General features: G+C 40.2%; 1 protein-coding gene across 3 annotated transcripts; it reads right to left on the reverse strand.

Annotated features, from left to right (window-relative positions):
• Window positions 1-15: 15 nt before the first annotated feature.
• LOC137102616 (uncharacterized) lies at window positions 16-21,850 on the reverse strand. Of its 3 annotated transcripts, none has more exons than XM_067482303.1 (23): window positions 21,537-21,840; window positions 21,155-21,241; window positions 20,773-20,896; window positions 20,568-20,670; window positions 19,447-19,560; window positions 19,260-19,376; window positions 16,591-16,751; window positions 15,679-15,825; window positions 14,709-14,811; window positions 13,583-13,711; window positions 13,215-13,424; window positions 12,858-13,096; window positions 9,476-10,435; window positions 8,597-8,693; window positions 8,333-8,440; window positions 6,491-7,876; window positions 5,322-5,444; window positions 5,108-5,236; window positions 4,695-4,887; window positions 4,466-4,590; window positions 3,875-4,065; window positions 1,751-1,884; window positions 16-1,616 (listed from the first exon to the last, which is right to left on the reverse strand). In XM_067482303.1, exons 1-23 carry the CDS (start codon window positions 21,553-21,555, stop codon window positions 1,384-1,386), a joined length of 5,232 nt encoding a protein of 1,743 aa, XP_067338404.1. In that variant the 5' UTR covers window positions 21,556-21,840; the 3' UTR covers window positions 16-1,383. The 3 variants fall into 3 exon arrangements, 2 of the variants coding, with proteins under 2 accessions (XP_067338404.1, XP_067338405.1); XM_067482304.1 differs by having other exon boundaries at window positions 13,215-13,397; window positions 21,537-21,814; XR_010911247.1 differs by lacking the exons at window positions 16-1,616; window positions 4,466-4,590 and having other exon boundaries at window positions 21,537-21,850.
• Window positions 21,851-22,690: the final 840 nt, after the last annotated feature.

Below are 22,690 nucleotides of genomic sequence, written 5' to 3' on the forward strand. Positions count from 1 at the left end.
ACAAAAAAAAAACACTTTGGATAAAATATTTATTATAAAAACTGACAGACAAATAATACTGTAACAATAATAATTATTATTAGGTGAAAAGTTGCTAGAGTCAGTGCAGATCATTCCAGGACATGTAGAGGAGGAGTTGTACAGTCACATTTCTTGGCAGTTTCCACTTAACAGCTAAGCTTCGGGTCACGTGACAACCCCGTTCTTTTACAGAGGCATTGCTAAAACACAAATGCATGCAGCCAAACCATAAGAGCAAAAAAGTGCAGCTAGATTACATGCGATAAATCAATTGATGCAAAAGAAAAAAAGGCAAGAGCTACACAAAAGTATTACTACTTCTCAGAATTCACGCTAAAGAAAAAACATGCAGGTATTTTGGCACCATTGGGGCACTTAACACACACACACACACACACACACACACACACACAAACAAACAAGCCCTGGATATTTTAGGAATACAAAATAAAACTAGCAAGACAGACCAGTACTGCACTTTGCACGGTTCACCATGGCCCTTCACTTAATCACAGACATGACAACCGGAGAGATCACTCAGCCAACAGCCTTCTGAAATACAAACATGATCTGCCAATTGTGCACACTTCCCTCCTTTTTAGACCATGTTACAACAGCAAACATTGTCTACAATGAGGTTTTGATTTGATTTTGGAATCATGATGTTTGACGTATTATGGCAACGATAAGAAAAAAATAAAAACATGAAATGTCCCCTAATAATCATTTCATGCTGCCATTTAAAAAAAAAACAACCTAATTCTGAACACTGAACAGCTTCATTGATCCACTTTTCAAAAATAGACAACTTTCACCATGTCACAAAAAAAAAGTTAATTTGTTAGTTGATTTGATACAAATATAAATATGGAATCACGTTTCTTCCCTTAAGTGATTTTTTTCTGGACGCAAACTTGGCAGACATAAATTAAAGGCCAGTTTCAATTACAGTTATTAACATAAATACGTTAACAAACTGACAGGACACAGAAGTAGTGTACTTTGATGAAATCAAAGTTAAAAGTTGAAGGTTAAAAGGTTACTGAAGGATAACAACATCTATAGACAGGAACACAAATTTCATCCTTGCATTATTGGTGGATCCGAGTTCATAAAGTCAAAAAGAAGGTAGTGAGTAAACCAAAACCTGCTAATATAAATTAAGAGGTGACAGATCAAGATACAATAACGACAAGGGTAAAACCCACTCCAAAGACAGGGGGGTTGAAAGGGGGTTAGAATGGCTCAGTTCAATTCATGTCACTATCATGACATTATAGCTGTGGGTATTGCACTAGTTAAAATTATTTAAAGTGGTACATTACACAGGAGCTGGGACTGCAGGTTTTATCGCAATCCATCTCAGAAGCACTTCCTGAAGACTATCTGCGGCCCATACTCATCATATTCTTCCTGACTGATCCATGCTGAGCTGAAAGTCGGAAGATTGGCGAGAATTGCTCCCCCACTCCACACTGAGAATTTTCTGTCTTTGGGGCTCGTGACACGAACGCGCTCTGAAATGTCAGCTGGTAGCAAACCCTTGATTTCAGCCTGGAGCCGCTCAGGCAGCCCAGGCAGCAGAGTGTTCCCACCTTGAAGCAAGAGATGAAACTAATTCAGTCCGATGGAACAAAATCAAAGACATCACAGAGTGTGATGAGCTGTGCTGTAGTGCATCTTTGAGCCCTCAGACTGATGTAACGTCATAGCAAAAACCAACCGTTACCTGACAGGACAATGTTTGCCAGCAAGCAGCGCCGCAGGTCGATGTCTGAGCTCAGGATTGACTTGAAGATGCTCTCATGCATCCCATGATGCTCCCGTCCAATCAGGTCTGGTTTAAACAGAATCTCAGGGGCCCTGGGGAAGAATCATTCTGTTATAAGACAGTATAGTACTGTAGCGACCTTGTGTAAAGTGTCTGCGCACAGAGATTTGTTCCCAGTTATGATCTGGCTCTCCATTTTTTTTCAATTCAACTTTATTTATATAGCGCCAATTCACAACAAAGTCATCTCAGGGCACTTTACAGAATAAAGTCAAGATTATAAAGATATATAAAGAGAACCCAACAATTCCCCCTGGAGCAAGCCATAGGCAACAGTGGAGAGGAAAAACTCCCTTTAACGGAAGAAACCTCCAGCAGAACCAGGCTCAGGGTGGACGGCCATCTGCCTCGACCGGTTGGGGTGAGTGGAAAGGGGAGAGAGAAAAGAACAGAGCAACAAAAAGCAACAACAAAACATCGGGCAGATTGGTAGGACCAGTAGCTGCACGCTGGAAGACACACAGCTTCAAAGCCGGGGGACACCTGCAGAAAGGGACAGAGAGAGGGGGACAGAGGAGGACAAAGACAACTACGGGAGAGAACACACAGAGTTAATGACATACAGTGGTGAGAATTGCGGGGTGAGAGGAGAGGAGAGATGGTCAAGAGGAGGAAAGGAGCTCAGTGCATTGGGGGGTGGGTCCCCCAGCAGTCTAAGCCTATGGCAGCATAACTATAACTAACTATATGCTTTATTAAAGAGGAAGGTTTTAAGCTTAGACTTAAAAGTAGAGAGGGTGTCTGCTTCCCGAATCTGAACTGGGAGCTGGTTCCACAAGAGAGGAGCTTGATAGCTAAAGGCTCTACCTCCCACTCTACTTTTGGAAATTCTGGGAACCACAAGTAGGCCTGCATTCTGAGAGCGAAGTGGTCTACTGGGATGATATGGTGCTATGAGGTCTTCTATATATGATGGAGCCTGACCATTCAGAGCTTTATATGTAAGAAGCAGGGTTTTAAATTCTATTCTAAATTTAATGGGAAGCCAATGGAGAGAAGCTAGTGAAGGTGAAATATGATCTCTCTTGCTAGTTCCAGTCAGCACTCTTGCTGCAGCATTTTGGATTAATTGCAGGCTCTTTAGGGAGTTACTGGGGCATCCTGAAAGTAGGGAATTACAGTAGTCCAACCTAGAAGTAACAAATGCATGGACCAGTTTTTCGGCATCACTTTGAGACAGTATGCTCCTAATTTTGGAATCTATGAAACTGTTTCCTCAGTTGGTAAGGAAGTTGTCCACGGACCACGGGGTCGGTGGTTCGACACCCGGGCCTGGCTCCATGTTGAAGTGTCACACTGAACACCAAGTAGCTCTTGGGGTCAGGTGAGCACCTTGCATGACGGCCACCGCCATTGGTGTGTAAGTGTATGTGCGCGCGAGTGTTTGAATAGGTGAATGAGAAGCAGCAGAAGCTACATAAGCAACCATTTATGTGAAAGAGTATGAGTTATGAGTTATGAATCAAAGGAATTAAAATACACCTGAGGGTTTAGTTTTCTATCCAATCAGAAGTGATTCTTGTTAAGATCATAACAAGTGATCTTGTTAAGTATCAACACCTCATCTCTTTTCACTACACTATTGGCCGCATCCAAGATCAGCTATGCAGCACAGGTTTCCACAGTGATATATGGCACGAAAGACCTGAGTGCCTTGGATTTGAAGCTGCCATTTAACATTATTCAACAAATCAAGTGTAAGTGTGGCTGAAAATGCTAACATGTTGATTTTTACTTGCCATCTTTACCACTTGAGCATGTTTACGATTGCTGTTGAGGTTTTATCAGGTACCTGGCGATAAACCAAACTGGATACAATTGACCAGGTGCTGCTGCTAGATGAATTAACAGTGGATCAAAGTGAGAAATCCAGCCAACAATTGCTATTGCGAAATTTACCTTAAAACTATCAGCCTCTTGTCTGGTCTGGAGAGTATTTAAGATGTGTACCATTTAACTTAATATTGATTTCCTGTTTCCCCCCACTCAGTGGATTAAGTTTCCATTTAATAGTGCAGTTACCTGAACCGCTCCGTGCCGAGGGTAACAATCTGTCCGTCCGGCATGGTGTAATGCATCTCTCTGCAGGACAACCCCGTCTGAGTCAGCTCATGGTCATAGTTTGGAGCTACACAACAGCACTTCTCCTTCATCTCCCTCACGATCTCCATTTCTGCTGTGGTACGCATGCACACCCCTTGTTCCTGCAGAAGCTTTAAGCACGTCAACATTTATTTAGACCAGTTTCCAACAAGTGAAAGAAAGACTCTGGCCAACACATAAACCGACCCAAGCCTGCAACAAACTAACAGTATTACATACAGCAGGACTCTCATGTGGATGATGCATATTTATATTTTAGAATTTATTCACCCGCTTTGCATTACAGTGTGTTCCTGTTTCCTTGTCAGTCTTGTTCAACAGAATCCAAAAGCAGATTCTGAATTTTCGAAGGACGGGTAACTTGCAATTATGACAATTAGTTGACAAATGACAAATAGTTGTAGTTTCTCCTCCATGAGGAGATCTTCTATATCACCCATGGAATTTGTAGAAAAAAATATCACCTGACCTATTCTGTAAGTGATAACCATCTTATGTATTGCTGAATACCTTTTTAAGCTGCATTGTAACATCTGCACCGGCCAGAGGGAAGCGCTGCAGAGCATGAGGTAGACCGTATCCCTCAAATACTGGCACACAGTGGCTCACCCCATCTCCAGACTCAAACACCACACCTACCAGATCAAGGTTATTTTTTTCTTTAAAAATCTATGAACCCAAACACACATGCTCACAATACACACACACAAACACACACACACACCAAAAAAACAGTTACCAGTTGATCTTCCTGTTGCGTAAAGTGCCAGTACTGCTTGCATGGCCACATAGGTGAACGGAACACTGAAGCACTCGAACATGATCTCCACTGTGCGCTGACGGTTCCCCAGGGGGTTCATGGCAGCTTCTGTCAGCATTACAGGGTGATCCTCTGGATCCACACACAGCTGCTGGAATGTGTGATGCCAAATCTAAAACCAAAGTTAGCTTTACGTTAATCAAAGGAACTGGCTGGTTGTGTTAGTTGCAAGAATTGTTCTCCAAATGTTTGAGCAGAATACAGAATTTAAAACCACATCACAGGTACAGTATACAGTAAATACACCTTCCCCATGATAAGTAAAAGGGTCACTGTCAGCAAAGAACTGTAGAAAAATCCTGTTTAACGCATCACATTTAACACCATGTTACCTTTTCCATGTCATCCCAGTTATGCACAATCCCATTTTTTATGGGGTGCCTCAGAGTCAGGACCCCTCTCATGTGTTGAGCCTCATGTCCAATGTAGGCCTCCCTTTCAAGGTTACTGTTCATAATTTCCTGCAAAGACAATACAAAAGCTTTAGAGAAGAAAGTTACACGTTACTGAAAACCTACATTATTTAATAAAAGACCACATATCTACCTCATATTTTGGCATCCCAATTATTGTTGGGAATGTAACACTTGGAAGGTCCTGATCAGCAAAACCTGCTTTCATCAAACCAGACCCAGTGTCCAGCACTATGGGGGTCTTCCAATCCATCACCTGTAATCAAACAGAAAAAAAGAAAAAGAAAATTAATATGAAATGAATGCTGTTACTCACAAATGGATCAGAAAATGAATATCAGACTAATGTCATGGTGGACTTCCGCAATGCAAACACCGCAATCACCAGTAACCATTAAGGGAAAGGACATAGAGAGTTTGGACTCGTACAGATACCTGGGTGTTAAACAATAAACTGGACTGGCCTGATAACGGAAGCACTTTATATTAAAAGGACGGAGCAGACTCTGTCTGCCGAGTTTACAGGTAGAGCTGTCAGGACAGGGATGCCCCTGAACATAGTACAGGTGGGAGAAAGGAGGATTGTATCCAGCAGTTCCTTCAGTGACAGACCGTTACATCCAAGTGCCTATGGAAGTGATAGAGGCACAGCTGCTCCCAGTGAACCAAAACTCACTGTAATATACATCCCTACTACTGATTGCAACAACATATACCCAAGTGCAATTAATTGTTTGAAGAGTGTATACTTATCTGTAAAATTGTACTTATTTGTACTGTAGATTTTTTATATTGACTTTGTTTTTCTTGCTGCACATTTGCACACTGCTGCTGTAAAACTTATCCTTTGATTTCTTTTTTGGCTATGAGATGTAAACTCGACTGAGTTACAAAGAACACAAAGCAGCCATATTTTGGAGAACTTTAAATGTATGATTTTCAAGACCACCGATATCCCACCTCCATTCTGTCCTAAATGGCCAGCTTGCAGAAACTTACAAGAGGACTAGGCAGAGAAGTGAGCCATGGATGCACAATGAAAGTTGGCTGGTGTGACTGTGTACTGAGGGTGTGGGGTCCCAAAATAGATGTATTCATACAGTACTGAGGTGGTACATATTCAGGACTGTGGGGAACAATTTGGGAGGGGTCTAGAGAAAGCTTCTGGGATCCTCAGGAAAATGTAGAGAACGGCAACAAGTCATGTATTTTCCTACGTATGTTCAGTTTATATTTGGGAACTCTGGCATTTAAAATCGACACCCATCATCATAACAATTAAGTTACACACCACTATCGTACCTCTATCCTGTTGATGTTAAGCTGGGCCTGAACCCCAGTTGACCCAGAGACTGATACCCTCATAGCTTCAGAACTCTGAACACCATGAGGCAAGTCTACATTTGGTGTTTCCCTTCCACCAGGATCAAACTCTAGAGATTGCTCAGGAGGCAGGTGAAGTGCTGACTGTTGATGAGACTGCTCATCTGTAGGAGACAAAGTCTGGATTTCCACTGTTTGGTATAAATCTGTCTGTGGCATTAGTGCAGGTGCCACTGATGTATCCTCTTTGCATTTACTGTTCATTTCAGACAACACCACCAGGCCTTCCTCTTGGTGATTATTGTTGTTGTTGCTGTGTTCCTTTACATTTGTTTCGAGAACGGCCTTTTGACTGCCCGCTGGAGTCACATGCTCTGGCAGTGCATCAAATGCATCATCATGTAAGTGAAGCTGCACGTAACCCGGGTCTTGAATCGTTGAGGACAGAGCTGAATCCAGCAGCTTTGTGGAATGAGGAGTTTCATGTTCTGCGGGGTTGTTATTCACAGGAAGTAAAGCTTTTCTTGGCTTGGGAACAGGAAGAAATAGAGATTTTCCACCTGGGTCAAATGCTCCATCATCTGGCCCCAAATTAGGGGTTAATGGTGCTTCTGGTACGCATGTGATAACATTTTCAGCAGATCTAAATAATTCTGTATCAATTTCTGGATTAAGCTCAGAGCAAGAAAGCTCTTGACACTCGAGCAAATCACTATGTATTGTGGTGCCTTTGCCACCATCAGGACCTATTTCTGTTTTAACATTTTCAGCTTTGCATCTCTCCTCATTCTGGTCCAAAGATATTGAGTGTATTCCCTGTGATCTGTTCCAACTGTCTGACATAAGTTCATCAAAGAGTGCTTGTTCCTCCACATCCTCAGTTCTAACCTTCTCCATTAGCGAACATTTTACCACCTTTCTGGATACGGTCTTGCGAGTGCTCTTTGTATCCTTTATTTCGAAACTCTTCTCAAGCTTCTTCACCTCTCGCTTCTCCTTTTCCATTTCTAACTGGAAAACCTCCTGCTCGTTGCTCACACTTGATGATCCATTTATGCATAAAGGTTTGCTCCCAGAAAGTTCATTGTTGAGGTTTGCTTGACTGCATCTGGGCTCATGGACCTTCAAGTTTTCCTCAATGATAAGCTCATCTAGAACACGAATGTTCCTTAGCTCCATCAGCAGGTCTGCCCCGCTGTGAGAGGTTACCAGATCTGCGTCAGCACAGTGCCAGTCCTCTTCAGAAGCCTTCGTTTCACCTACAGATCCAGTTGATGTGTTTTCACTAAGGTTGTTAGATTTTGTAGGATCAGGGCAGTCCTCAAGGCCAAGAACTCCAACTTCTGTTGATTCACTGGATGACATCTGAGCAAAAGCAAATAAACCAGAATTAAAAGAGACTCAAGATTTACACTGGTTGTTTAAACTAGTTCACAAGTTGCATATGCAGTATCTAGCAGAACAGACTTTTTAATGCACTTTTTAACATAAATCATGTACGGGCATGTATTGTGGTGAAACTTACATTAGTTTTTCTTCAGTTTGATAAATCACAATGGATTTTTGTAAAGATTTGGCCAATTTGTTTTTAAAAAGGTACAATGAATATATTACATTCCCACTAAAGACTACAGACACTGATAGTATGATAATGGCACAGTGAGAAATGCACAGCTCTCTCCAGTTAGGGTTGTGGCCCATTCTTTAATTTGCTTAAGATTAGAAAAAGGATCCAATTAATATCATCTAAGAAACGGTCACCAAAGAGCAGCCCTCCAACATCACAGTTTACATCTTTGATTCAATCCGTATTTAACATACCACAGCACACTGGTCCTCACTGTCCCACAGTGGCCAACAATGGTGCCTGTCCTCTGACCTCAGCAGAGCTTCAAGCACAGCCTCCTGAGCCAAAATATTTTCTTCCTCCTGTAACAAGACTGCTGATCAGATCAAGTGAGAATTTAAGAAGCGCAATATAAGCTGGGAATTTGTAACCCATCAAAAAAAAGCAGCAGACTTCAACAGTAAAAATCACTTGTCACAGCTTTTATTTACAGCAGCATCATATTGTGCATCTCTTACCTTAAGTATTTCATCAGCCCTGTCCAGGACCTTCTCTACTTCACTCAAACCCTCCTGCTCTTTCACATCCCAGTCCTTTAGTAAGAGATCAATCCCACTGAAAGAAAAAAAAAGAGCCAAAAAAAGACAATTTAATCTTTTATTTTATGAGAGAGGCTGTAATAGGGGGGCTGTAACTCAATTGGTAATGCAGTCGACCACAGGGTCAGTGGTTCGATCCCCGGTTACGGCTATATGTCAAATTGTCTGTGGGCAAGACACTGAACACCTAACAGCCCATCCCCCTCCCCAGCTGTGCAGTGCCGGTCCAAGCCCGGTAGAAATTGGGGAGGGTTGCATCAGGAAGCGCATCCGGCATTAAAAAACAAACAAACAAACAGTGCCAAATCAACATGCGGACAGTAATCTGCTGTGGCGACCCTGAACTCACGGGAAAAGCTGAAAGGACAATAATAATAATAATAATAATAATAATAATAATAATAATAATAATAATAATAATAATAATAATAATAGGCTGTAATAAGATGATTTTCAAAGATGTGAGCAATGTTTTCTGAAATTTCTATGCTTTCTTACTCTGAAAAATGTTGGGACGCAATCTCCAGCCAACTATACACAGTAGTTTCAAGATGAGAAAATTCACTCTCATTCTGTAACCTGCCACAGCTTGAGTGACAGCAATACACAGAGTCAATGAAGAGCATAGCAGTAATCTTATTGGTCCGTTTTCAGTAATGACAAATGTAACATAATTGATCAAGGTGTGTGCAGGGTATTTTATTTACTTACCATAGCTATTTTCATGTGTTACTTTGTTCAGCTATGTGCCAATTATTGTGCACTGATCAGGGATCGTCACGCAAATTACAAAAATACCTGAAGTCTGATGGAGGATGGAGGTCGTATGAATCCCAGAGAAGAGTAGGAATGCCCTCTGTACTGGAGATGGACTTGTCTCTTTCATCTGCAATAGTGCTGGAGAGGATGTTGCTGATGTGACTTAGGTCAGGGTCCTCCAAATTGCTTTGTGACCGTAGTCTCCAATCCCTGTTCTCTGGCTCTCGGGGATGTGTGCTGCTCAACTCCCCCGTGTCTGTGGAATCCTCTTGAGGGCTGTAGGTGTGGCTGGCCTTTGTGTGGGAGTCTGAGGGATCATAAGATTGTATTTCTCTTTTCTGGGGTGTGGCATTCTGCGTGATGGTGACAGTGTAGGAATTTTCTAGATCATCCACCGGCAGGCTAAGCCAAGGATTATTGGGCATCGCAGCTGAGCGCTTAACTTTGATTTCCAAATTAATGGAATCCACAGTTAATTTAGGGATGATCTGGATGCTAGCCCTGGAAGAGTTTTCGACAGAGCTAAAGTCAAGCACCTGTCCATGATCCCCAGAATCTGTAAAGCTTGAAATGTTATCTTTATGGATATCAGCCTGGCTCATGGCAGCTTTCAAATAGTCCCTGGTCCCAGCCAGTCTAGGCAGAACCTCCACATTTTCCCTCCCTCCCTTGGCCTCAAGCGGAGTGCTCCCTGCTCCATCAAAGCCCGAGTCGAATGAGCTGAGGGAAGGGGGTCGGTGCTCAGCTGAAATGTTTCCAGGAGCCATATTATTCGAAGGTGATGCTTCAAGAACACTGACTTCTTTACCATGTTCTGATTTAGGGGACTCTAAAGAGCTGTCTTGAGCGTTCTTGGCGTTACTGCTTGTAGCTCTTTGAGCAGAAGTCTGATTTACATGGCTGTTGCACAACAACTCATACTGCCACTGTAAGGCCAGCTGGAGGTGACCAATGGCCACAGGTGCTGAAGAAATTAGAAGTTTCCTCAGGGTCATGCACCTGATAAAAGAAAGATGAAAATGAGTTTCAAAAAATGTGTTTGCCAATGGTCTAAAACCTAACCTAAGTTGGCATGACGCGCCCCACATGATGACGAACATTGTTCAAACCAAAGAAAAGTTGTTTTCTTTAGTTTTATGTTAATGACTGTTTTCACCGAATCAGGTTCCTGAGAACAGCATGTGGTTATGTGGCCTGTTGGAGAAGAAAAAGGGCAACTCTAGGACTTAAGTGCAGCTCCGGAGGCAACTGGTAGGAGTTAAAATAACAAAAACAACAAACCAAAAGCTATCCAAACTACTTTTGGCTTCCATCACTGCAGTTCTTTGCAAGTCTCCCCATTTCTCCTACAACATATACACCTTATTACATTAACATCTTTACATGTTGCAAAAATTGGAATGTGGCCATAACAACCACATCTTATAAATTATGCATAACAGCTTTGCTTAATTTCAAATTATGGCATAATTGCTTTGCTCTTCTCAAATATTCATGTAATTCTGTTCTGTCAGATGAAACAAGATGGGTGACTGTCTTGTTTCATCTGAGAGATGAAACAAAAACACAAAGAGACAACAAAAATAGAAAATCTCACTGTCATACTCAACCCACCAACAAACATTGAGCCAAAACAGAAAGTTATGTCCCACGCCAGCATAAAGGAGAGTCTACAATACGTCTCCCCATGCTAGTATAGTATTTTTATACAAGAAAGTGTGACTACAAATTTTAGTCTAAAGTTAAAAATAAAATTTCAGTAATATTACTCAATAATAAATAAAAATAAATTGAAGCACACATACAAAAAACAGTTCATTTAAGCATATTTGAGCTCAGAATAACTGTTAAGTCAAATTTCAAAGTTAAAACCTTTATAGCAAAAACTGCCTGACGAATCTGCGGCATTCTACTGATCAGTTTTTGCAGATATTCTCGTGCAATTTCTTACTCAAGGTCTGCTGTGCTGTTGGGCAGTGTTCCTTAACTTTTCAGTCCATCTTCTCCCACATCAGCTGGACGAGGTTCAGATCTGGTGACTGAGCTTGCCAAGCTATCCTGGAGTATTCTCCATTATAGGTCCTGATAGCTTCTCCAGATACTTCCTACACAACCAGCCAGAATGTTGGGTTCATTGGGTATAATTTTGCAGCAAGACAATCAGTAGGTGCCCAGTGGGAACGGCATGCGTCTTCAGTATGGATTGGTATCCATTGCCTCCCATCACCAAAGCATCTCCAGATCATTACATTCCCCACCTCCATGCTTCACTGATGGGGATAGTCATCTATCACCCTTTCAAGAGCTTCCAGAATATATTCTTCACTTGGATCCAGATACCTTATACTTTGAGGCTCAAACTGTCAGCCCAGTCATCTAAAGTCCAATGTTAAGGCATCTTGTCCCACTGTAACCTTTTTTTTTCTGATTTGCCAACCTCATAAGAGATTTCTTTCTTGGCAACTCTGCCCATCATGCCAGCTGACCTGTGTTCTCTACTCAGAGTCTCCACAGTGGTTTCGTTGTTTTATTCAAGAAATGCGGCCAAATCAAGAGCAGGAAAACGTCTGTTTTTCAAGGAAGACACTCGTAAGTACTTGTCTTCTTAGGAAGATGTGTAGTTGGGCCTTCCACTGAGTCTTATGTTCTGAATGAATCTTGTTGCATTAGGTCTCAGGAGACTAGTGTTCAGTTTTTAAGGAAACCTTTGATTTCTTGGCTAGATCTCAGAATAACCTGAGAATAAGATGTGTATAGTGAGACAAATTTTTAAAGAAAATCATTTTTTGTTTGGCCATTTTTTGTTTTAATATGCGCTGAAAATAAAAGGTCACTCCCCATGGAGAAAAAGACAAATATAAAGTCATTGCTTTCTGGACATTCACTTATTTTGAGATGTTTTAACATCTCCACGCATCCACACCTGAATTTCTTGAAAAACTAAAGTAGAATCCCACAGATTTGTCAGGCAGTTATTGCTAAAAGTACAGTTTAACATTAAAAATTTACGGTACAGTTTGAAAGTTTCTATGCTCGAACATGGAAAAAAAAATTGTTAAATTTAGATTTGTGATCCATTTCCAATCAATTAATTGAATAAACCAACAAAATTATGTACGTGTTTCCAAACGTATTCTTGCTGGTATAAATAATGTGCAGTTAATGGGAAGAATCTTTCCAGATTTAAATAAATAAATAAACAAACATGACACTTAAGACAGCACAACAATGTAAAGTTTGTGGAGATACGTTCCAACATAGCCCTTTAATGGTTAAACTAGCAAAACTGTCTTTTAAGAAGGTTGACATCAGCTACAACAATCACCAAAGAACTAAGAAACTTTGCGGCGGCATATGTGGTGAATAAGATTTGTTGGCCAATGAATGCACTAAAATTGTATCTCCAACTCAAGTCTCTTACCGCTGAGACATCTTTTTCCCCGCCTGCTGGATTTCATCATCTGGGATGACATTAGACAAATGATCTAGCTGAAGCAGTTCCTCTATACTAGGAGACGGGTTCTTCTTCAGGAAGTTTGACAGTTTGTGCCTCCATGCAGGGACTGAACCACAGTTCTTCTGCCGCTGTGTTCCATTAACGCCTGAGAGCAACTCCTGAAGAAAGTTTTCACGGAGGATGAGAGTGTACCATCTCCTGACCTGTAGGAAGAAGAGTAAACGAGATCAGGATGTGCAGCGTGTATAGTAATAGTCACACCGTTCTTAAAGCGAAATCGAAACTGCAGTTGAATGCAGGTCTCTAGGATCTAGAGCTTGCCTTGTTGTAGTAGTGATGGTAGTTGCAAACTGCCCTGAGGGTTTGCAGAATGAAGTGCACAGCAGCATAGAGTTTGTCTTTCAGCCTCTCCAGATCCAAGACCCAGTGCTCCCTGCTCTGACTGTCAAACGGCAGGATCTCTGCTAATGTGTGGATCACATCCTCAGCACAGCGAACAAGTGCCTGCACAGTAAGTGGGAGGGGAGTTTTCTGCTTGTATAAGGATACAAATTAAATGGATACCAACACTTACACCAAGTTACGGCCGACGGCACTGTCTACATTTAGCCCAAACGGAACCAAAGAAAAGAAAACTGAGCACAAATTAAGCACAGATTAATAAGACAGAACATAAACTCATTAAGTACCATAGCGGGAGTGTGAATGGACGCCTCAAACTGGGACACCAACGTCACGGCCTTTGCAGAATCCTTGGCAATTTCTATATTGTAAGGCTGGAGCTTTGATTGAAGAAGCATTTCAATCTGCTCTGTGATCTACAAACACAGGAAAACACATTCAGCTAATAGCTATCAATATTTTAATCATAGCCTCTTTACTACTACTACTACTACTACTACTACTACTACTACTACTACTACTACTACTACTACTACTACTACTACTACTACTACTACTACTACTACTACTACTACTACTACTACTACTACTACTACTACTACTACTACTACTACTACTACTACTACTACTACTACTACTACTACTACTACTACTACTTTTAAGCCTAGAATTAATATCCAGCTAAAATGGAACAAGCCACAGAAATATAAAAGATTATCTTAACATTTTCAAATATCCACCACTTTTGTAATTTTTCTTTATGAGACCTATAAGATGAAGTCAGGTTTACTAACACTCACATTTTTGAAATTGGTTTTTCAAAAAACTATTTCAGAAAATTTGTAAGGTGTCACAAATCACAAACAGGAAAATGATTCCAGGGACTAATAACGACCATTTGATTGAAAAATTGTGCAACTTAGTAGGAACTTTGTTTAATTAAGAAATGGTACAACTTCAGTGGTTGACATCACTTCCCTGGTGTTAAAGATCTCAAACCAATAACCAATTATGAGAATAATTATTCAATCTCAGCTCAACCATATGATTAACAATTAGTACAATATTAAGGGAATGTTAGGTTTCACCTGCACTTGTTGACAATGATTTACTCTTTCAAGACATAGAACACAGTAAAATGCCCCCCCACACACACATTGCTTATACAAATCACTTCCTTGACACTTCATAAAATCTTTATAAGCTTTAACTTATAAATTCTTACTAAAAAAATACTACGATCATAAAAGTCCTGTTGTCAGTCCATTTTTTAGAAATCTCCACCATAGACAAATTGGAAGCAGACCCTAGGTGGCTTGCTTCTGTTTTTTAAGAGTTTAACAAACAACTCTGAAGAGGCAAATTTACCACAGTTCATATATCCCAGAACAAAGAAACTGTTATTTGACTTACCCGCAGTGCATCATCTCGTAGCTGGAACACCTGCAGTTGCAGTTGAGCCTTAGAGAAGGTCTGCTGCCACAGAAGCTCCACCTTATCTCTGGCTGCAGTTAACCTGGAAATGATAAATTAATTACCTTTAACAACTTTCATCAATTTATACTCTTAGTCTTTTCTAAATTCACAGATTGAAGGATGCCTTCACTGATTTTCAACTTGCTTCTTAAGGTTCTAGTTTGATAGTACATGAACATAAATGCCATTAAACTTCCCATTGTCTTCACTATATCAAAATGTCTCCTCTGGGTGATGTCATCTGGAGTTTTTCAGCTATAATTGGATATTTTAATATAGGGACATCAAAGCATTAATGTACATTTACACCCTAAACTATAGCCATAGAGAGCAAGTTGCAATGGTGTCTCCCCCTTTAAGGCTGAATAAGTAATGTAGTACGTAATGTCAGCTATCACCTTTTCCTTCTAGACTGCTGCACACGTGTGAGCTTTGCTAGTAAGCGAGGTGAAGTAATCGTGACGGCAGCAGTTGAAGACAACGAAGTAAAACCAAAGAGAGATAGTCACGTTACTTCAGTGATATGTTAATATCAGACAGCTCAGCTCCTCGCTCTCTGACTTGTCTTTGTGTGTGGGCTTCATATTAAAAGAATGATTGTCTGTAGAAGAGTTGCCATCAAGCTTTTAGCCAGGAGCCATTACTGTGTGATGGTGCACTGTTGCTGTGTTACATAAAATAAGATTTGATAGTATAAAAGCACCATGACTTTATGATATTTTAACCCTTTAATTGGGTTAACAGAATATGTCATGTCAAGTATATTTTTGCAGATTTAACAAGCTTTCATCAAAATACAAAACCTTTGCACATTGGAACAACAATTCAAAACAGTGAATCATTGCAACATTGTTGCATGGTATGCATGCAACCAACAGTGGGTTAGAGAGTCAGCTGCCTGATCTACCTGCTGTGGTTCTGGAGCATGTCAAATGCAGTATGGGTAAAGAGTGGTGTGCCAACCATCGCCTGGTAGCACGGCTCCATCTCAGGGTGACAAAGCTTTTCCACCACACTCTCACAGTGCCTGAGTAGCTCATCCAGCCCCAGCTCCCTGCACCATGAAACATACAGTAATTATGTGCACGAACACAGTTATGCCTGAAGATGGTTCAAGTGTGTAGAAGAAAATGTATCCAAAAACAAAGGAGTGTTTTGTTGACCTGAACTGGTTTGCCTGTAGCAAACTGGCTACACCTGAAGTTCATGCAGCTGGACCTCTAACAAAGGTGCATTCAAAACTAAGTAAAGTGGTACCAGATTTCAGTTTATAATCCTGTTCAATTTCTTTAATCAGATAGTTGCTAATTTAAATCAAAGTTGAGTTCTTCTAAACCTGCTTACATTACATTTAAACAAAATAAATTGTCTTTTGAAAGAGACAGGGATGTTTCTTAAAGTAAGGCATTTATTTTGATAACCCAATTCATCCAACCATAATGCTAAATTGCCCACATTTACTGTGCTTTTTGCATCTTCAACAGTTATTGTAAGCCCAGTTTCAATTAGTAAGGGGGGTAAATAAAAAAAATTCACACCGCCCAATAATGATATCAGTATTCATTGCAGGCTCAACTCTGCATTGCCAGATTTGGTTCAGGTTTCATTGTCGAAGTTTTAGAACAGAAAAATAGAGCTCTATTGAAAAAAAGCAACACTAAAATAACAGATACTCAGATCATCAACTTCCCTAAAAAGTATTTTGCATTTTTAGTTTCTGTCTGTAAACAGTCATCACGAGTATGTGTTTATAAGAGCCAAAAAGCTAATCAAACAATCAGATAAAAAAAAAAAAAAGTTTAAAATACATAAGAATGACCTCCTGAGCTGCTGGAACTTGGCATCATTAGTGGAGCAGAAGTGCTGGAGCTCGGTGTAGGTGGCGGGCAGCGGTAGCCTGGAAAGGGCCTGAAGGGTGGAGATGGATGAAGGCAATCGCTGGACCACAGACAGAAACTCCTGGACAAACGAATCAATCTCCTACAAGAAGCAGCAGAAAGTCACTTAAAACACTTTCATCATAACATAACATTTGCATTCTCTCTATTAACATCCAATACTCCAATAACTGTTACAAAAATAAGGCATGCAAAAGAAAGATTCATCACATGTCATGGACATCCATGTTAGTGAACAGAGTGTAGCTGCATGCTAAACAGGTCTCCTGTAGGTGGCGAACCGCCATGATTAATGAATACTGCCATCATGGCCAAACGCCCACGTGGACCATCACTGAAGGTATAATCTGATGGAAAGGGGGGCTCCTTTCACTTGCTAATGAGGTCAGCTGATTACACAAGGGTTTTACACAAGCTTCACCAAGGTAACAAACAATAGATGCAGGCTGCTTGGAGGGATGTAAGGAATAGATTCACAAGTGAAAAGCACATCTTGACTGAGTAAGCGGAGCATGTTCTCCATCACAAAGAGGCAATATTAAGTCGGAATAAATATTTTGCCTGTAGTACTGTACATCAGATAAATGAAAAATATTTGTGTGGAGTGGTACAATGTTACTTTGTGTTGAACCCTCTGACTGATCATAAGACTACTTCAGAATTTTTACTGTGAATCAGTCTGTTATGTGTTTAACAAACTGAACAAGTCAGAGTGGTTAGCTTATGGAAAGATGCCTATTTACGGACTAGCAATGAAGTCTGCTCATAATAGTAAATTTGTCAAATAATTACAGACATCTCATCCAAGAACATTGTACCCAGGCATGAAATAGGTGTTCGAGGCCAAATATTATATTGGGCCATTTGTAAAGATCTGTTTGGAGCCAAGATCCATTAGTAAAAATGAAAACAAAGTAGGAGGAGACACTTATGTTTCTAAAGGCATAATGTAGGTGAGATTCTCAGTTTTGTTATTGTAAGCCAATCAGATAAGACAACGAAAGTTCCAAAGGCTGAGAGAGGCCATCACTTTTACAATTTTATAAAGACGGACAGCACCAGAGCTCAGGATCACAGGACAATAGGCTAAACAGAGACACTGAATTTATAGACGCCAGTTAGTGGTCACATTGTTATCAAAACCTACATATTTACAGTCACGTAACACTACACTAACAAATTCATTAATGGGTTACTTGCATCATTGTATTCCATGTAGTACATTTTAGAACACTGGGTACAGGTACAATAGAACATCAATATTTTTTCCAAAATATTGGACCGTCAACATTCTCCATTTATTATTGGGTCAAAGTGGGTAGTAGAGTCAGACTGTAGTGCACTCTCTTATAAGATAGTTCGATTGTTTTCTCAAACATATTAAAATTGGATTATATACAGTAGAATTATCACCTTTCTGACAGTTTCAGCCAAAAAAAAAAACCTGAGAAATTATAACTTTGTACAAGTAGAATTCATAGTAGAGCCAATGTACTGGATTGCATAAAATTGCACAGGTGATCATAATTTTATGCCTGATTGATGTACTCAGCATAGTGTTAGTACTGTATGCAGATTGAAACTAGTAAACATCAAGGGTGACTTGAGCTGTTCTGATCGGGGCAGTTAACTTTACCGCAGTAGAGTCAATATGACACCAACCTGTTAGAGACAGCATCTAGGCAAAGGTCACAAGTACAGTAGCTAATCTTTTATTTTAGTAAATTAAAAGCTCAACTAAAAGCCAATATTTTCAGCCCCTCCTGCTGATATCTACTAGTTTGCCAACAATGCTCAAAAACCACAGAAGCCAGTGCACAGTGCTTATAAATACTTTTAAAAATGAAAACTGCCCACACATTTTTTACATTACTAAACTAAAACAATATTTATGAGCTACAGTATATTCTGGTTTCATGTCAACACGTTTTATGACATCTAGACATTGAGGATAAAACCAGCCTCAGCTGCCAGACACACTGATTTTCTCCAGAGGACTGATGGTTTCCTTTGTGGCCGTAAAGAGAAGCAACTGACTGAAGTAGGATTTTTTTTTTTCCCCCCAACCTCTCCTGTGTGACATTTTAGTTCAGTCATCGGTTTTTAACTCTGAATACCCCATATACTTCTTAATGCTCTTCTAGTTTTTCTGATTTAAAATAATAAATAAGTCAATAAATAAACAGATCCTTAAATAACAGAATTTGAGCCCGTTTCCCCAGTATAAACAAAGATGTAACAGAAAATATTAAGCTCACCATGAGCGAAGGTTAAGCACAGTGTTGTAGCATTTTGTGAAGGAAAGAAACTGAACATGAAGATAATATTGGGTAAGCAGAATCATAAATACCTATTAAGACAGTAAAATTATAAAAATATATCCCTGCTGTTTTGTTGAAAATAAATTACCTAAAATTATATTTTCCTAGGATGACAGTGAAAGATTCATGAAAAACCTTCAGCAACAGATTTTCCAAACAACAAGCTTTGTACTGCTCTTCAGGAATTTGGAGCGTTACCACTGCGTACTCAAATATATGAAATACATGACAGGGAGAAGCTGGGACTAGATCGTCCAAACACAAGTTACCTTAATAAAGGCCACCCAGCTCTGGTGACAGTAAATAAAGTAGCCACCCAGTGAGGCAGTCAGCTGGCTTCGGTCAATATGGTTGGAGAGCTCTGAGATTTCTTTCAAAAACACTCTCTGCAAAAGATTAAATCCATGTTAGTTACTGAGGTTAAATCTGAAATGCAGTATGTTTTGCTTCAGTCACCTTAAAAGAGACACTGTTCAGCTTGGATGGAGCCAGGAGTTTCAGCAACAGCTTGACCACATCCTTCTTTTTGGGCTGAATTATGTACACGCTGTGGACCGTCCGCTTGTGATGCTGGAAAATCAGGCCGAATATTAAGAACTAACCAATATTTTACTACTATCAGGGAATCGAGTGACTTTGGTTGCTCATGCTGCCAGTAACACAGATCCTACATTACTTATAATGCAAGCAATAGCATGTTGCTTTTATTGTTTTAGTCTCTTTGCCGAATTTAAACTAAAAAAATTAAAAAAAAAAAGGAAGGGAGGGGCAGTCTTCTCCTAATCATAACAGCCTCACATTCTCTGTTGCCACACAATCATTTGAAAATACCAACGGACCACCACACATAAATGAAGAAAATAAAAAGGCAATTATGAGGTTTTCCTTAACTCAGCAGTGTGTAGTCACAAAATAAAATGCAATATATAAACATGTCAGTTTGCAAACTGACAACAACTTGGCAACTATAAAAGTTAGAAAAGTTATAAAAGAGATGATCCATCTTTTTAAATGCAGGATCCCCACATAATTGAGCCAATTTAATTCAATTTCATTTAAGCATTTTATTAAATAACGCAGCATTTAACCAGCCATACATGTGACAATCCTCCTCACAGTCCTGTCTTTACTGCACCACCAGAGAATACTCTTCAGGATGGGACATTCTTCCCAGGCCAAACTCAGTTCTAGTGTTAAGATTACTCTCTCCACAGGAAAAGGTTTCCTTGACAGTCTCTGTCCCCAATAAATGTGGGCAAATCCCACCAAAAGAGCTTTTTAAAAACTGTTGGTATAGGTGTCATCAAAACATCATTTTGAACTTTTTGATTACTGCGCTGGCAACATTGTTGACTCCAGTCCACTTCTAATGCAGAATATTATAACAATTATTAATCTAATAAATATTTAATATTATTATAGAATAATAGTCAGCCAAAATCTCAGTCTTTCTGGGCCATAACTGTGGATTGTTTAGGTATTACTTTCTGCATATCATGCATGTCTAGTTTCAAAAAGGCTATTGGAAACAGACTTGCCAGCTGGTACACACACACAGCACACTGACATGACCATACCTCAAGCAGAAGCACCATCTCAGCTATGAATCTGGCTGTTGGGAGCAATGCATGCCTCAGATCAGCCACCACTGATACCAAACTTTGTTTTTCCTGCTTCTTACTGAGGAGAAAACAAAAGCCATCAGTTAATCTTGTACTGCCTCCCACACACACACACCCACCCACAAACGCATAATAAGCCTGCATTACTGAGTCCACATACTTGTGCAGACAATGAAAGTAATTTATGAAGTCCACCACTTCTGCTTTGCTGAGCTCGGAGGAGAGCTTGGCCTGCCCTTCCACTGGGAACACGATCAAATGGCACCCATGTTGATCAAAAGCACCTGTGCCGTAAGAGAACAGAAAATTCACACATCACCATACAAAGACGAATCTGCGGTATTAATATTAAGTTAAGAACTTTGCACATGCATTTAATAACGCCAACAGAACTGAATGGTGTTGGATGTTCAGAGTGAATCTTTAATATTTCATCCAGGGATGTTACTCTTATGTTATGCTTGTGTTGGGATGTAAGCATCGTTCTTGTAAACAACATAAAAGCAAGTAGAACCGGCTTAGTGATGTGGATTAATAGCTACCAGGGAATAACACAGCTCCAGAGTTGAGCACATGATCGGCAGGCAGCGGCGGGGAGGGCACACTCTCCTGCACAGAGTCCTGGACGTCTGAAAAGTTCACAGGAAGTCAATATTTTTACTGAAAACACGCCCGACTGGAATTTCCAACGGGCCCTGTTATATGACCAGCGGAGGAACGGGTCCAGCAAATTCCTCACCGCCCTTCAAAACGTTGGCTCATAAGCAGACGCGGCAACTCTTCAAGGTGATGAGGAAGAACGCGCAACAAAGAAACTAGACATTTATCGGATGTTTCTCAGTAAAACACACAATTTACGGCGGCGCCACCGTCACCGTGGAGACAGCAGCGGGACGCGTGTACACTTGCACTTGTTTCTCCTACCTGTTGCGTGTCGGCTCATCTCGGAATCCTCACTTGACGCTCATTTCCCCAAATCTTCTGTCACGTACGGTTTGAAAACTGTCCCTCCGCTGTTTACCATGAGACCTGACAACCTAACACATGACACATTCGCGCTGACACCCGAGAACTGGATCCACCGAACCGCATCTACCTCCGTCCGCCATGTTGCACCCATTCAGCAGCACAAACCTAACAAACCCTGCAGACGGGACGCGACTGATCCCATTTATAAACTCGACAGGGCGGAGAAAAAACACGGGAGGGCGGGTTACGACCCAGACAGGTCCACATGTTTTCAGTCCCCACTCCAGAAAAATAATAACTGATGACTGATAAATAATAACTAATAACACTTTAGATTAGTGCTAAGGCTAATTTTAACATTTTCTTTGATCGGTTGATATATCTTCTGTTCTTGTTTGTCATTATGTGTTTCTCATATTTATAATCGATGTTCGTTGATTTAATGTTACACATTGACACCATCTGGTGATTTTAATATAAAAATATATGAACTGATAAATGCTAATATATCATCATGGGATAACAACCCGTCAGCTCATAAAATGGTTAAAATCAGCTCCGCCTGTACTAAGAGTTATTTTTTTTACCGGTATTTTTAAAATGTTTAAAATGATTTGCCATAATTACCATAATTAGTATTGTATAAAAAATGTTTTCTTAGTGAAATACTTTTACCTATAGCTTCCTTACTTACTTAAAAGTTTTAAATAATGTGAAGCATGTAACATTTGAAGTGGTGCTGGTAGTAAAAAACTGTGTTAGGCCAATACTTGCACTTTTACTTGAGTATTGAGTTTATGTACTTCTACAACCACATGCACACAGTGTATCACCATAACCATTATCAAGACCACCAGTATTAATGGTTTTGCTTATGGGTGTAAATGCTGTCTGAAACTTTACAGCTTAAACTCGCCCATTCATCTTGATGATATATAGGCAACAAATAGTATATTTCCCCCCATGACATTTATCCCCTCCATGACATTAGTGTTTTATTTTTTCCTCCCATTCCCCAATCCACTGCATTAGCACTGTGCTTGGGATCATTGTCATGCTGAAAAATTAAACAGGCACTTCCCAGAATGGATGGCAAGATGAATTAAAAC

This window comes from Channa argus, chromosome 17, assembly GCF_033026475.1.
Source record: "Channa argus isolate prfri chromosome 17, Channa argus male v1.0, whole genome shotgun sequence".
NCBI lineage: Eukaryota > Metazoa > Chordata > Actinopteri > Anabantiformes > Channidae > Channa > Channa argus.